Genomic DNA, 16,499 nt, shown 5'->3' with positions numbered 1-16,499 from the left:
AAGGTGCCAGCCATCCCCTGTGGCTTCATCAAACTGTGGGTATGTTGGAGTCATCAACATTACAAAGCTAATATTTACAGGTGGGAATTCATCCAGATGAGGCAGCAGCTGCGGAAAAAAACCAAGTCTCCTTCCCACTAGGTAGATGTTGAGGGAAGCCACAAGTGTGCCAGTGCTGCCTGGGTGAGTAGGGCACAAGGCAGGCAGCACAGGGAAACACTTGATTCATTTTGGTCCCTTTTCCAGGGCCCCCAACACCCATTTTTGGAAACTAATATAGGTGATGGCCAAGTAGGGAACTGGAGTTGGAAATGAAGCCAGTCCTCTGTTTCCTTTGTAAGATGGGGTGATGTTGTCACCCCCTGTTTTGAAGATGGAAACTGAAGTGACCCAGCTGAGTGATGTGAGCCACACCGCCTGGAAAGCAGAGTCACATTGAGAATCTTCTTATTTCCAGTTCTGCTTTCAGGATGCAGCTCTGTCAGCAAGTAGTAATCAGAGATGGAGATTGTAAGAACCCAGAGACTCTCATATTACAGATCTGTTTGGAGGTTGAAAGTATGGGCCTGCACACATGTTAAGCTGGAGTACAAGGCAACACAAGTTATGTATTTACTTCTCAGTCCATCTTATAGAGCTCTCCAGAGGAAACTTCAGGTTCTGTAGACATGCTGTGGTTACTGTTCCACTCTCCTTCCACAGAGGCCATACAGTGGGAGGGAGAAGGTTGACCAGAACATATATGCTGTTACCAAAAAGTCCTGCTTGGCACATGAATCCAAATAGCTGTGAATTTCGTCTGACACCATTTTGTCTTCGGAGTGGGGAAGCCAAAAAACATTTCTTAAACTCAGTGATCTTTGTAGGCCCCTTCCAACTCAGGATATTCTGTGATTCTGTCATTCCTCGATAGCTTTCCCTCCCATCTTCTCTGAATGCCTGGAGAGGCTGGCTGAGGCTTATGGAGGATTATGGAAGCATGCCAAACATCATTTAGGGCAGTGCTGCAAATGTCACCACGGTCCTGCTCCTTGAGCATGTGAACTGACGGCTGTCCCATCACCCTGTCTGCAGCCCCAGCTGGGAGCCACGTGCTGGCCTCACCTCTGCCTCCTCCTCTGCAAGAAGCTGGGAAGATGAACTTCTTTGGCAAGGTGTTGTGATAGGAATTCCTCAGTGTCTTCCACAGACAAAGCTTCTAAGCAGGGATGCCAGCAGTCCCACAGTCTTGATCTTTTTCATTTTTCATTCTTCCTCATCCTACCTCTGGCTTCCAGAATGAGGTTCTCAAAGCAGGGCTGTTCATGGAGAGAAAGCTTTCCTCTGCTCTGATTGTGCTGGGCCATGAAGCTATCCCCCCAGTTTGGGGTAGCACAGATCGTACTGCTGGGCCTTCTCACACCGAGGCCTCAAATTCTGTGTCAGGTCAGTTGCTGCAGCATTGGTGGGGAAATAACAAGGCAGCAGAGCCTCTGGTGAGGAATATTTTAACCTGCGTTCTCAGGTGCTGTGTCATTAATTAACTGTAATGGGAAACATAAACTAGCCACAGGATTTGCAGAGGAAATCTATAATATCTCTTGTCATTATTGTAATTCATTAAAGTGGGGATGGAGGTGACCCCGACAGAATCCTTCAGTGAAGTGTAATTAAAGTCTTAATCTAAGTGTATATATTTGTCTCCGATTTTCTTTCACAAGCTTAAACCCAGGAATATGTGAGAAGAGCCCACAGACTGTTACTCAGGCTCATGGGCACCTGAACCCACATCAAAGGGATGAATAAGAATTGCGATGGAAATGTAGATAACAAGCTATCTAATAGTAAGGCTTTGTGGATTAGTGTGGATATGGAAGAGTGGAGTTTGTAGTGGTAAGATGTGAGATTGTGGTGAATGAACACTGAAGAGCTTGATATTGCAGGGACTTGACTTTGGTCTACAGAGGCAAAATAAAAGACAGCACAGATGGTTCAGAGGGAGGGCTGTGATTGGCAGTGGCTTCTTTTCACTAATTCCTTGGAGTTTGGTGTTTCAGGTGCATAGTGGGCTCATTGAATTGCCCACAGTTTGTATCTAGCTTGCACAGTGCGGTCCAGTGACCCACCAGGTGTGGTGGGCATAGATGGATGTGGTTTGGAGCAGCCTCTGTGTTTGAGCTTCCAACATGGGATCTACTGGAGTGGTGCAGCCCCATCCCTATGTACAGGATGTGCTGGGGCTCTGGCTGTGCTCCTATATGCATAGCTCTTCCACCTCACAGTCTCCATGCCATAGTTCTGGGAGATGCTGCCCCTGTGGGGGCTGTGCATGTGCACATCTTTCACTAGGAGCGGTGAGAGACCATCTCACCAGCCTTCAGCCCATGCCCACACTGGAGACCTGAGGTGCCATCCACCCTGCTGTCCAGGTGGTGCTTGCTGGCACCTGGTGGTCCTTGTTGCTAGCTTTTATCTGGCTAAGTAGGAAAATTGCAGAGCAGACTGTGAAACAGCAAACACGGTGCTGCAGATGATACAGGGCTGTGAAGGTGGTCTTGGTCCCCTGCCATCTCGCTGTGGTGAGACCTACTGTGCAGGTGGGAGGGAGGTGGGAGGAAAGAGTTGTTCAAATAGATCATTTGATTGCGTTTATGGCTACTCTGTGGGTTGAAAAGTGCTCTTCCCCTGTCTGTAGGATGTGGATTGAACATGGCAGTTCAGAGCAACATGAAGCCAGAGCAGTGCAGGTGGCAGGCTCTGTCACATCTTTGAGACCCACTATGCCCTGCTGAAGCATTTAAGAATCTACTAATTAGGATGAAACAGTTTTAATAGCAGGATGGGAAAAGTAGAGCAGAAGGGCAGAGGGATTTTCACCTGGAATGAAAGCTCTTGAGACATCTTCTGCTCACCAACAACAGGAAGGAGCTGAGGCTGTTGGGGCTGGAACTCTTCTTTGAGGTTTCTCCAAACATTATTAGCACAAGGAATTTGTGTACTCTTGAAGGATGTCAATCTGAAGGAAACTCCAGAAATGTGTGGTACTGGGAACTCTAAAGCAGCCACACAGAGGCCACCTTGAAGAAGAATACTGTGCTTCAGACATGGAGATTTTGAAGGTGCAATACATTAGGCATACCTGGCAGATCCCCTTTTCATTGCCTTTGTAACCTGGGTGTGCATGTGAGTTTTCAGGCTTGCATTTCTCTGGGGAGAAGAGAAAGATATTTATTTCAGGAGTGTCTTGTGCGCATCATTTATATGCTGAACACACGCCTTGTGCTTTTTACAGTATTTTTCAAGCAGGCTCTGTCGCTTTCCTAGCAGTCAGCAAGCAGCCTCTGGTTACAGTGCACTGGCAGCTCTGCAGGTACTCCAGAAGGTCTTACTGCCTGCTTAATACAGGGCAGGGGCTGGGTCTCCTGCCACTGCAAAGGCCGTTTGTATAAATCAGTACTAAGTGCTCTGAGTGAAGCAGAAGAAAACATTGGTGACTTTCAAACTGTTCTTTCTTTAGTCCCCACAGTGCATTTTTTGCCCTTTAGGGTGAGGTGGGTGGATAGGGAACTTCATCTCATCTGCTCTCCTGAAACCTGTTGGAAGTCCTGGTGAGGTGGCTGCGGGATTTGTGTGCACGCGCAGAAGAAGGCCATCTGAATTGTAAATAGCACCTGCTAAATTATTATTAAATGCAAGCTGATGTGGGAGGAGTTCTTGGGAAAGAAGAAAAAATCAAGTCTTTTAATCAAAGTCATTCGGTCTATTTTAGCATCGTCCCCTCACTGCATGCTGCATACTTCAGCTCATGTGGATGCTGCAGAGAGTTACCTAAGTCACATCAAGGACAGGGGAAGACCCCATTAAATCCAGTCACTATCAATTGTGTGAGAGCTCTAAATGGCTCCCTAAAACTCTTTATTAAAGAAAGGAACCATCAATTTTACTTAATGCATTGCCCAGCTCGCTGCCCAGAGATTCACCACATGCAGGATCTGTATAAAACTGAGCCCCATGCTCCCTGGGCCAAGGTGTGGGGATGCTCCTTTCCCAAGCACCAGCTCTGGGATGCTGAGAGCATCACTGCCACGGGGCTGGACCAGAAAGCATTGCCCTCCTGCAGCCATCCCATCTCCTCACTGGGTCGTGGCAAACCTCACACAATCAAAAGTCTGTAGCTGTAATTTGTATCACAGGCTGCGTTGTCGAATTTGATCCCTGTAACAAGCCATCCGACTGTTACTCACATTTACTACTATTGCTACTATTGCTATGGAATAAAGATAATTTAAAAAAAAAGAGAATATGCCACCAGCACGGTTTGGTAATGTCCTTGGGAAATTTAGGGTTGTGTTTTTCTCCCATTAGCTGCACAGGCAAATTTGCAATAAAAATGACTTAGCTGCAGATGCCTTCCTTTCCCATCACCAAGCTGCCAATCAGACTGTAATTTCTTGGTTTCGGACTATGCTGAAGAGCTAGCTGAGCTATTTTCCTTATGACATGTCCCCTAAAACCTCAGACTAGCAAAAATCATTTTGGACGGAAGAAAGAAAATTTCATCCTTCTTTCATAGGGGAAAAAAATCTTTCTCACAATTATATATGACCTCTGACAAGGGTGGCAGTGGCAGCAGTGGAGTCCACAGCCCTCCCAGTAGCCACATGTCTGTGCTGCCTTCTCCAATCCCCTGTTTTTGGGTAACAGCGTACCCTGTTCCTGCACAAACAATGCGGCAGGACAGCGAGGGGCTTGTTGTTGATGTGGGAACCAAATCCTAACAACAACTCGTTTCAATGAGGGCACAGGCAGCCTTCTGACGTTGATGATGTTGAGTGACTGCTGACCTTGTTTTTAGCGTCAGCTGATATCGACTGGAGCTCTGCCAGTTTGCACCAGTTGAAAGTCTGTCTCCTAATGGTAGTGATTATCCTGATTTTCACAGCAGTGCTCAGAAAGTTGCAGCTGCTGCTCTTCATATCTCAGACTTTAATTTGGGGGCCATTGGTTCTTCTGGTGTCATTCTGGGGGACTTCGGGAGATGAAACTCCTTCTTCTGCGTCAATCCTTTTTTTTCCCCTTTTTATTTTGTATGAAGAGATATTGCTCAAGTGCACCACAAAATGAAAGCCATAAAGCTATAAATTACACCTCAGTTAGGTCCACAATATGTTACCAATTACATCTGCTTTATTATTCGCGTCCAGGGGGAAAACATACATCAAGCCAACCCCGCACTCCAGAAAGGTTGGCTCTGTACTAAAAAGAACACCATGACTCTTCCTAATCTATGGGATTAATCTCTGGGAAAACAAACACAGCTCTGCCTTACTCACATACAACAGTGGTGCCCAGGATGACAGGCTGACTGATATTGATGTGGCTCTATGAGTTTGCTGCGTGCTTCAGCATTTGTGGCAACCTCATTGCCCCGCAGAGAGGAGGGATGAGAGAAAGCACTTACAGGGCAGGGACCTTGGGAGCTGCTGCTCAGTAGGTTGAGGTGGGGGTAATTCATACAAATTGCAGCAAACAGCATCCGGAATGGAGTGTGCTTGCCTGACTGTGTCACCCAGCTTTGGCAGCATGCACTTATGTTTGTGTTTGCTGGTATAAGTGTATATGTATATGAGAGTGTATGTGTGCATATGGGTTCCATACTAACTTAAGAAGAACACAGATTAGTGGAGAATGGCCTTATTTTATGAAAGGGAGCTGACAGTTTGGTACTGTCAAATCGCTGTGTGAAGGAGCTATCCATGTGCATTACCGAGTTTGTTGAGTTTTTGTCGCTGAAGCATTAATTCAGCTCTTAACTTATTAAAGTTGCAAACAATTCAAGGTTATGTTTGTGCTTAATAATTCAGCAACAATGCTAGCTCAGCATATTGTCTTTTTCTTCCCTAGTCGTTCTGGTTTATAATAAAGAAAAACTGGCAACAGACAAAAAGGTTGGTTGGTTTGCCTTTTGTGGTGAAACCAGATGAAGGGGTGATGCTGGAGTGGAGGAAGCACTCTTCCTACTGTGCCATCACGGTTAGGTGGCTCCATGGGGACAGTGGGGACGGTTCATGGGGACCCCACCCTCATCCATGGGCAGCCTGATCAGCCTGGATCAGGTCCCCTCTCAGTCTTCCTTTCTCAAGGCTGAACAGACCCAGTTCACTCAGCCTTTCTTCATAAGAGAGATGCTGCAGGCCCTTCACCATCTCTGTGGCCCTCCGCTGGACTCTTTCCAAGAGATCTCTGTCCTGTTTGTAGTGGGGAGTCCAGAACTGGACGCAGTACTCCAGATGAGGCCTTACCAGGGCAGAGTAGAGGGGGAGGATCACCTCCCTCGACCTGCTGGACACGCTCTTTTTAATGCACCCTGGGATTTCCTTTTCCCATTTTTTTTTCCTTTTTTTTTTTTTTTTTTTTGAATAAAAGTGTAGAAGGTCATTATCTTTTCCAGAGCCAAAGAAGCACACAGTAAAAGAGGTTCTTTTCTTTTCTTAGAAATTAAATAGACCTGATTCCTCCACAAGCTAATTTGCACCTTGTATTGTTAACAACACTGTTCACTTCCAGGGGATCTGCTTTCCAGTGGTGCTTTTGTCACTTTGCATAAGAATAGATGAACATAATTTTATAAATCTGAGACAACTGAGAGCGTGTGGTAGAGATCATGTTGTCTAACTCAATCATCAGTGTCCCTGAGCAGAAACAAGCTCTGGACATGATTCCCACACACGGACTTGGCAAGCAACCTGGGACATCATCTGCTGCTTCTGTCCTGGCTCCTCAGCTTTGCCAGCGCACCTCCATTTGTCATGGCGTGTCCTCTTCTGGTCCCATCCTGGCTCTCCGCAAGCCAGAAGCTACTTAGTGGCTTTATGGGAGTAAACAGATGTCTTAGGTCAGATCCACCAAGCTGTTTAATACAGAAGGAGCCTGAGGATTTGCAATTTGGCCTCCGTAGGCAGAATATTTTGCAGTATTTTACATCAGCAAAAGAGATGTAGATGTATTCCTGGAGACAATGGGAATAGGAGTCTCCTCGGGCAAAGGAGGAAAAAAATAACATTTATGTTCTCATTATTAAAAATGGGAAGGGGCAGAGCAAGAGAGCAGAATTTGTTTTTTGCTAGGTGTTTGCTAGTATGGTTCAGTTGGGAGTAATGATTTATTTTAGAGCATAATATTTTATTTGTGATGAATACATATTCTGGAAGAATTTCATTTTTGTGCATGTGTTGCATCCGAAATCTGTATCCCATTCTCCCTTACTGCCTCTGTACAAATGAAAAAAAAACCAAACTGGGGAAAGCATATTGACTCTGGATTCGCTCTGATATTTTACTGCAGGTATGGCCTCGCATGTGCAAGTTTTCTCTCCTCACACCCTTCAGTCAAGTGCCTTCTGTAGCGTGAAGAAACTGAAAGTAGAGCCGAGTTCAAACTGGGATATGACTGGGTACGGCACACACAGTAAAGTCTACAGCCAGAGCAAGAACGTACAGTCCTCCCAAGCAGCCGCCGCAGCCGCCGTCAACGCCTCCCTCCAGATCCCCAATCCAAGCATCCCTTACGAACAGACCATCATCTTCCCAGCAAGCACGGGGCACATCGTAGTGACGTCCGCCAACAGCACTTCTGGCGTGGTGGCAGTGTCTGGGCAAACACTGGGCGGGCCACATAACCTGATGCGACGCAGCACTGTGAGCCTTCTGGACACCTACCAAAAATGTGGACTTAAGCGAAAGAGTGAGGAGATTGAGAACACGAGCAGCGTGCAGATCATTGAAGAGCATCCACCAATGATTCAGAACAATGCCAGTGGGGCCACTGTAGCCACCGCCACCACCTCCACGGCCACCTCCAAAAACAGTGGCTCCAACAGCGAAGGGGATTACCAGCTGGTGCAACATGAGGTGCTCTGTTCCATGACCAACACGTATGAAGTGTTAGAATTTCTTGGCAGGGGAACCTTCGGACAAGTAGTCAAATGCTGGAAACGTGGCACTAATGAGATTGTGGCCATCAAGATCCTAAAGAACCATCCTTCCTATGCCCGGCAAGGCCAGATTGAAGTGAGCATCCTGGCTCGGCTGAGCACAGAAAGTGCAGATGACTATAACTTCGTCCGTGCGTATGAGTGCTTCCAGCACAAGAATCACACGTGTTTGGTGTTTGAAATGTTAGAGCAGAACCTCTATGATTTCCTAAAACAAAACAAATTCAGTCCCTTGCCCCTTAAGTACATTCGACCAATTCTCCAGCAGGTAGCAACTGCCCTAATGAAGTTGAAAAGCTTGGGACTGATTCATGCTGATCTTAAACCAGAGAACATCATGTTGGTAGATCCATCCCGACAGCCATATAGGGTCAAGGTCATAGACTTCGGATCAGCTAGCCATGTGTCTAAAGCTGTGTGTTCTACCTACCTTCAATCCAGATATTACAGGTAAGACACTGGGCTCAAGTCACATTACTAGGTGAAGTATTTTACCTACAGGAATTTTCCTTCGTTGCTGCAGATGAATGAGAGTCATCCCTTAATCCTGAATTGGAATGGCTCTTAAAAAGGCTTGTTGGTGGTAAGAGAAAATGCTATCATTCGCTCTTGGAGTTTACTTGCAAGGAAAACCATTGTCAATTTGTAAATAGCCATAAAATATTGGCTGCAAAAAAACTGTGAGTTTCAATTCAGGAAGCCTTTTGGTGTTGTCTGCACTTCCTTCTCTCTGTTTTTGGAAAGAGGCACTTGATACAGAGAGTTCACATTTTTTTTCCAAGTCAGTGCAAGTAGGTTCTTGGTTTCAGGGAGATCTTAAGCCAAGTAATCTATACGCTGTCTGTGTCTTCCAGCCTTTGTTGATTGGTGAAACCAGGCATTTTACAAAAAAGAAGGTTGGCCCACAGGAAAGCAGCTGTACGGGTGCGGATGATGCTTTGTCAAGGAGTAGTTTCCACACAGGCTGTGAAACTTACTGGAATCAGTGGGAGGATTCTTGTTGGCTCCCATCAGCTCTGCATCAGGCAACCTGGCGGAGCTGAATGCACTCTTCTCTATGTGGGAAGCTGTTGGTAGGGATGAATGAGTATTGTCAGCAGTCTAGGGTTGGACTGAGAACCTGTCAGAGATTGACGATTCCCACTTCTAGTGATTTTAACTGCAGGTACGTCATGTGCTTGGATGGAGTTTCTGAGTTGTGTGTAGGTGCACTCAAAGCAAAATGTGTGAATCAGCTCTATCTCCTTTGGTCTGTAAAACAGTTTCAGCAAGGAAGCCTCTTCTCATAACTCTGGAAGGTAGTCTCCTGCTTGCATTTTTACTCCAAGAGACAAGCTCCCTCCATAGATGTTCTCCTCAGACCTTCTCTTTGGTATCACTCAGCTTTGTTCGGCATCCTAAGGACTGAGAAAAACAGTTCTGGCTCAGCCACGCGTGAGGGGAAATAGAAGAAAAAAAAAACACATTTGTCTTTAGAGGACAGCTGAATTTAGAAATGCTCAGGCCCTTTTGTTATTGTAATTTTGTGAAACAGGGGCAAGAGGGAAAATGTAATCCTTCCTGATGACTGATATAATGAAAATTTGTTCAGGCATTGCGCACAGCTCCTCAGCTGGGTAACAGAAAATGCAAGATAGTTGCTCTGTTTGTAAATAGGACAGAAATCTGTTTTATACATAGAGAGTATTTGGAAAAAAAATAAAAATAAAAAATAGCCTGAGCTGTTATCTGACCCTTTTCCTACTTCATAAACATCCCAGTGGCAAAGCACTCCATAGCTCGGAGCTTGGGAAGAGTTAATTTGCACAGGAACAGGAACTTTGACAATGTAGCGCTGCAGCAGCTGATTTTTATCTGCTTGTCCTTTGCTCTGAAGGAGGCCAGAAAAAAAATTCCCAACCCTAGTTTGTACCTCTGAAGAGGCTTATTAAATGAAATATTCTACCTGATGACAGTCCCATCCTCCAGGAGAGACATGTTTCTGTGGTAAATATGCTAAAGCTTTTAGGGTTGCAATTACCTGGCAGACAAGTAGGAAAAAAAAAAAAGATAATACAGGCATTTTGTTGTTGAGTTATCTGTGATTCTGCATTAGCAGCCTAGGTCCCAAGCTGAAAGGCAGAAGGGGCAGCCAAAATGAAATATGTGACAGAAAGCAGAAATGAAAGAGAAAAATGGTTCATTCTCAGCGACAAACAAGGAATATTTTTGTGGCAGTCTCTGGGGAGGAAAAGGCTTGATAAAATTTGCTTTTTATATTTTAAATGTTATTCCTGCCCGGTATGAAGTTGCAGCTTCTTGGGTAATAAGTTCTGTCTGTCTAAATCCACTCTTTCTGTGCCTCAGTTGTTGGGAGGAGGGGAGAAGGGACAGCAACTCAGTGGGGAAAAGAAAGTTTAAAAAGGGAAAAGAAAAATCTTGTTGGGATGAATTAGCTCAGCAGGGGGCTGCTGATGAAGCTAAACTCAAGTCATGAGGAAAATTTATATTCTTCATTTTCTGATGGGGAAAAATATGGCATAGAATAAAGACCCGTTCTACTCCAAAGAGAAGGAACTTTCATGCTAGGAGAAACACAGGACTTTATAAAGATTTCATGTGTCTTCCTTTTAATTTACACTTGTTTTGCTCGCTAGAGTATGAAAGACAAGGGGATGACTTCCAGAAATGGCACATTTAAGCTGAATGTAAAGGAAAAGCTTCATGAAAGTAAAACCTTTTAGATTCTAAGCAGGCATGCCAGAAAAGAGACTTGCACATTTACTGAAAGACTAGGCAGAGTGCTAGGGAATATAACTGAGGTTGGTTCTCAGCTGGAGGAGGTGTTTTATTTTGAGCTTTTGGGAGCAATTCCCAGATTGTCCCCACATATTAGTGACAACTTTTTCTTTCCCCATTTTTAACACTACTCTCAAGAGTGCCAATCCTTCCAAATCAGGAAAGTTCTGTGGGACCCTGATAATTCTCATGGCAGTATAAGACATTTTCTGTTCCTATAAATGATAGGCATACTTCCTTCTCCCAGAGGTGGAAGACAGAACTGGCTTTAAATAAACTTTCTGTTCTTTCTTGACCACAATCTGCATGGCCCAGCATAAACTAAAACAGTCCCAGGGCTTGCAGATTGTACATGAGCCATGTGTTGTTGCCGCCATGTAAAGTGCTCTGCAGATAAGCTGAATCCTGCTGCCAGGTTTCCTGTGAGCAAAGCAGTAGGGAGACATTGTGTTGCACTGCCAGAGCAGCTTGAGAGCCCTCACTGAGTCCACCAGCATCAGGAATACTGCTGTCACATCAGGAATACTTCTATCAGGCAAAGCCAGTTCTCTCCAGAAGGATTGTGGTGATGTTGAGATGGCAGGGTAGAACGGAAGGTACCAAAAAAGGCCAGCAGAACGTCTTTGGTTAGTGTCACTTCTCTTGTTTCTCAGAGGGTGTAGCTAGACGTGCTGCCTCAATTGATACTTGAGAGATCTTCCTCTCTCTCTCCTTACTGTAGGGGACCCAAGAATGGCAGGCCGTGCTGTGTTAAGCCCTTCTGGGATCACTGGATCCCTAGTGCCTACCTGAGAACTGCGCTTGGTCGAGATGCCAGGTGCTCCTTGATCCCCAGAACTGACCCTGCACCTATATAAGTGAAGGATGGCCATTTGCAGCCTGAAGACTGCAGCTCGTTGTGGGTGAAGGCAGTGGGTTTCCCAGGGACTGTGCTGACGGTCCAAACTCCTTCAGAAACGTTTGATGAAAGGAGCAAGCCCAGAGCAGGCTGCCTGCTAAGGGTGGGATCCTCTTGTTTGCCCACATCCATCATTCCAGCACCTGGTGGCCATTGTGTTAGATTGCCTGCTTCTTTTTGGTTTGCTGCTCAGCTGAAGTCACTGCTGTGTTTCACCCCATAGATGTCTGCATTTCACTAATTAATGTCATGATCAATCTAAGTCTTTTAGAATTAGCAGAGTATTGCAAGTTTAAAATAATGGCTGTCAACCCTGCGTTGTTAAAGGATAAGTGTGATTTGGTGCCTTGTCTAAAATCTGTGGTATGTGGCACGTCTGGCGATGGGTTGAGATGTCTGCTATGTAGGTAAGATGCCTTTGATGAAATGTTTGGATAGCAGGGAGTATCGGTTTGAGGAGTTGGTTTTCTTTGTTGGTCCCATTTCAGATACTACAAAAAAAATTTGCAAGTGTTACATGCATGTGGTGCTTGAGGTTCATGGTTAGTGGACATGGTAATGATGGGTTGATGACTGGACTAGATGGTCTTAGTGCTTTTTCCAACCATAATGATTCTGTGATGCCATGAAATTGTTAGGCTGTTCAGGTACTGTGCATGCTTTTCTAGATGAGCAGTGGTCTGGAAGAATGTAGGAGCCTGGCTGGCTCTGTCCTCTCTGTCCTGCCCCATATGGACTTTGGGCCATGACAGGTATCGGTCCTCCAGCCTTGGCAAGGTGGTTCCCTGAGCAGCATCATGACCTCCTCCCTGTCTGACTCAGAACACACATAGTTGTGGCTAAAACTGCCCTTCAAATGAAGCAGTAGTAATAGCAGGAGGGATAGGCCATGCTCATTAGGTTACTCAGTGAACTGGCATCTGTTAAGTCCTTGTATAACAGTGCTAATGCACTGAAGTTTCAAAATCTTCTGCCATTCTGGACTTGCAAAAACATCTCTATTTTAGGCTTGACTGCTTTTGCAACTGTGGAAGCCTCATTGTTCTGTCAGTCTGCTTCAATCTTACCTGCAGCATTCACTGTTTTACTGACCCTGTTTATCCAGGGCAGCAGCTAGATGGTTTCGGGAGGAAAGCTTCCACTACAAACTGGAGTGAAGCCACTGGTTTCTGCACTGTAGAAAATTATAAACTGTACTATTTGAAGCAGTCCTTCTCTTCTTTCCCAAGGACACTGGAGTTTGGATTTGCTTTTTCAGGACCAAAACCATCACCGGGATTAACTGAATCTCAGTTTCTTTGTATCCAGACCACCAAGACTCAAAGGAAGCAGACACTCAGCTGAAAGGTTTTGGCTTTCTTCCATCTCTGTGGTAGCCAGGCCAGGTTGGGTTTTGGTTTTACAGAAATGAAGGTAGTTCTTTACCAAGTTCCTTTGTGGATAAATCACCCAGAGCACGGATTGTAAACAGGTGGTGTGCCCATGATGCATCCGCAGAAAGCATGCGCTGTATATTCCAAAATAACTCCCTTTCTAGAGTCTAATTTAAAACAGAAAAGCCTATAGTTTGGCCTCAACAATCTCTTCCAACCAGAATGCCCTCAGGGCTTTCTCTGGTGGAACTTTATTTCCCCAGGCTTTTGCTCTGAACAAGCAGCTGTAGCTGCTCCTCTCCTCTGTCCAAGGCATCGACCTGCCCCTCTGCCATGTGATGCTAGTGGTGCACAAGAGGAGGCCACAGCCCCAAAAGGAGTCAGAATGGCCACCATATTGTTCATTTATTTATCAAATTATGAAGTAGGCCCAGCTAAACACCTCCAAGAGCATCTGTAACAAAGAGCTGTTTGCAAGGAATGCTGCCAGGAGGCTTTTCCAAGCAAAGCAAAACTGCTATCCCCATTGCCAGTGTCCTGAGGAGATGGAGAAGTTTTGTGCTGCTTCCTTTTGCTTTATCTGTGTCTGAACAGTGAAGAATTCAAAATCCCATTTGAGTGGTAGGTGGCTCCTTTTGTCCCCTTTGCCCTCCCTCAAATTGGCTCCTATACAGCAAGGACTGGGGAGTGGCAGCAATGATTACTCCTGCAGATATCAGCTTCATCATGGTGATGGAAAGGAAGGAATCTGTGTACCCACAGGCACCATTAATGGGGGACAAGTGGCAGCCAGAAGCAAGTCTGAGGGTCAGAAGCATGGAGCTGGCATCAGCTGGATGAGGGGTCAGTTCCTGATGAGTCAAAACCTATGCCTTACTCGAACACAGGGAAATACCACAACTCACAGGCACAACGAAATGGTTTGCAAAGTCCCTCTGAGCAGAAATGAAAAAAAAAAAAAAGACCAAAAAATTAAACAAAAATATTTTTGGCTGCCACAGTCCCCATTAATTGCTGGAGCAGCCAGAGATGCTACAAGCACCCTAAAATCTGGGCTCCAGGACATCTGTTAACCATAGCCTGCCCTTCCCACTCTTCTTTTCCCTTGTTTGTTGTTGCTAGAAAGGCTTGCAGCAAGAATGTTTGTTTCTGAGGAGCTCTTTGTTTCCAGCTGTTTATCTTCACCACCTGAAGTTACTACCTCTGTTGGCCACAGATTTCGGAAGGAACAGAATACAGCCTTAGGTGTGGGGATGAGCTCCAGCAGCAGGTGAGCTGCTGAGCAAAACATGGAGAAAAGAAGGTCAATGCAAATGTGCTTCTAAAAGAAGAATGTTTACCCAAGGCTGCCGCTGCTGTTTAAGCGTGTTGCAGCGCAGTCCCAGGCCTAGGGCTGAACCCTCAGAACTGCACTTTCTGGTGTGGAAACAACTGTATATGCTTCAAATGCAGCTCCTGGCACAGCTGCCTACTGATCTTTTTTATTAACCCAGCCCTGACCCTGGGCAGCTCCCTGCTTTCTCTGTGCTTGCTGCCAGAGGTGCTGTGGTGGCCACAAGGGGCTGGGAGTCCCTAAGCTCCATGCTGCAGGTTGCCCATGGGTGCTTTGGGAGTTGGGCTGTTTTGTTTTGTTATCGTCTCCTGCTGCTGCGTCTCTCACGTTATCACTGAAACAAGGCTGTCGCAGGATTTCCTGCCTTCTATTTTCTTTTCTTTCAAGCTGTGAAAGCGTATCAAGTCCGTTTTAGTCTGCAGCCTGGTGAAAGGATGAGAGAAATGAAGGTTATACTCCTATTTACTCTACCAGGGCAGGTCTGAAGGAGCTTACAAATGGCCAGCTTGTTTTACTTAGAGCTATTTACCTACGAGAAATCAAAACCCTCCTCCTGCAGCGACTGGCTGTAGCATTTGAGGCTCCATCTGTGTGCCACACAAGAGGCTCGCTGTCTTCTGATAGAGACACCTGTGCTCAGACTGTAGGCTGGCTACAGTGACATGCTGTTGCTACTGCAGCGGTGCTTGTGAGTGACAGTGCAGTCAGCAGGGCTGGAGCAGGGATTGTCAGCCATTGGCCTCAGCTGTGTACATGTACGGCAAAGGTGTCCTGTTTGATCTCTGCTCCCTGTTGCTTACTTCTGCAGCTGTGAAGGAGAAAACACCGTGGTCCCACCCTGGGATGCAATTCCCTGTGTCCCTCTGTGCTTGTTTCAGTGACTGTCGAGGCCGGCACGCTGCTGGCTGACAGCAGTGCTGGCTGCTGAGAAGCAGTGAGGTGATGCCCCGTTGGCTTGAGATCAGTGCTCTGAGAGTAAAAATAAGAAGAATTAGTAGCAGAGAGATTCATCATCCAGACTTGCGAATCTGAAAAGCAGCATTAGCAACACAGTTTGCACAGGATTTCAGGGATGCTTGGCTCAAGTGCCACGTGCTTAAATCCTATCAGGCTTCTGCTTCCATAACATCTCCCCTGTACATTTGCTCACTGCAGGCAAGAGATTGGAGTGTGACACAGAGGAAGCTTACTGAGTACAGTATGGCTGTGCAGTCATTAGAGTCATGAGTTTTAGGCCCCTGCACAGTGGGACTGAAAAGCTGATTACACCGAAGAGCATGTTCTGATTGGAAACTGTTTTTGTGCTCTGCTGCTTATTGGCAGTGAGGTTAGGAAAGTGACAGACGATGGCTTCTAAATGAATGAGTCATTACAAGACGAGAGAAATGACCAGAAGATTCTGCAATTACTAGGGGACTATGCATTCCCCAGCGTCAGACCCTTCAATGCTGTCATTTCAGTCCCCAAAGCTCATATCTTAACTTGCTGAAGCAGTTGCTGCACCGGTGCTTCTTCAAGATAGATAAAGGCTGGTCCTCAGTCAAGGCTTGGGAACTGTCTCATCTAGGTCACACTGGAGAAAGGCAGCACTTCTCAAGCAGCTGAGAGTTGTTCTCAGCTTGAACGGCACTAATCTTGTAGCCTGGCTTAAGCTGAGTTACAGCCCTGGATGTTGTCTCTAGAAGTAGGAAGGTTAAGAAAAGCTCCTTTTCCTTTTAGGCCAGGTTATAAAAGGGCTATTCCGTGGTGCGTTAAAAGGGAATGAAAGGAGAATAGAGGCATATATATCTATACTTTGAGAGAGCCTTAGCACTAAGAGGAATACGTAAAAGGTAAGGAAAAAGGAATAAAACGGAAAATTTAAGTAGGAACCTGGAGAGGGATTGGGCAGAGGGAAATCCTTTTATAGAGAATGATTACCTAGAATTCACTATTCCCTGTGTAAGGAAAGATGTGAGAGGAAAGGAGATGAGGCTTCACTTTCTTTGCTATCTGGAAGCTTCAAAACCGGTGATAGCCGATTTCCAAACAGGACAGAGTGCTGCTTCTGTTGTAGGCTGGGAAACAAACTGCGAGTCTCTGAGTAGCAGCTTGCCCTCTGCCTTCCCCTTAGTGAAGGACAGAAGCAATCCCAGTTATTGTTTC

The 16,499-nt window shown here is 45.8% G+C and overlaps 1 protein-coding gene across 5 annotated transcripts in view; it reads left to right on the top strand.

Moving 5' to 3' along the window:
• The window catches only part of HIPK2 (homeodomain interacting protein kinase 2), a 121,996-nt gene that overhangs the window by 31,959 nt on the left and 73,538 nt on the right, over positions 1 to 16,499 (top strand). For all 5 annotated transcript variants that reach the window (XM_052667254.1, XM_052667258.1, XM_052667255.1 and 2 more), the window contains exon 2: positions 7,324 to 8,422. In XM_052667254.1, the coding sequence (XP_052523214.1) occupies positions 7,324 to 8,422 (1,099 nt within the window). The remainder of the gene's footprint in view (positions 1 to 7,323; positions 8,423 to 16,499) is intronic.

Source organism: Tympanuchus pallidicinctus, unplaced genomic scaffold (assembly GCF_026119805.1).
Source record: "Tympanuchus pallidicinctus isolate F22 unplaced genomic scaffold, pur_lepc_1.0 scaffold8, whole genome shotgun sequence".
In the NCBI taxonomy this organism is placed as follows: domain Eukaryota; kingdom Metazoa; phylum Chordata; class Aves; order Galliformes; family Phasianidae; genus Tympanuchus; species Tympanuchus pallidicinctus.
This window is presented reverse-complemented; position numbering and strand designations above follow the sequence as displayed.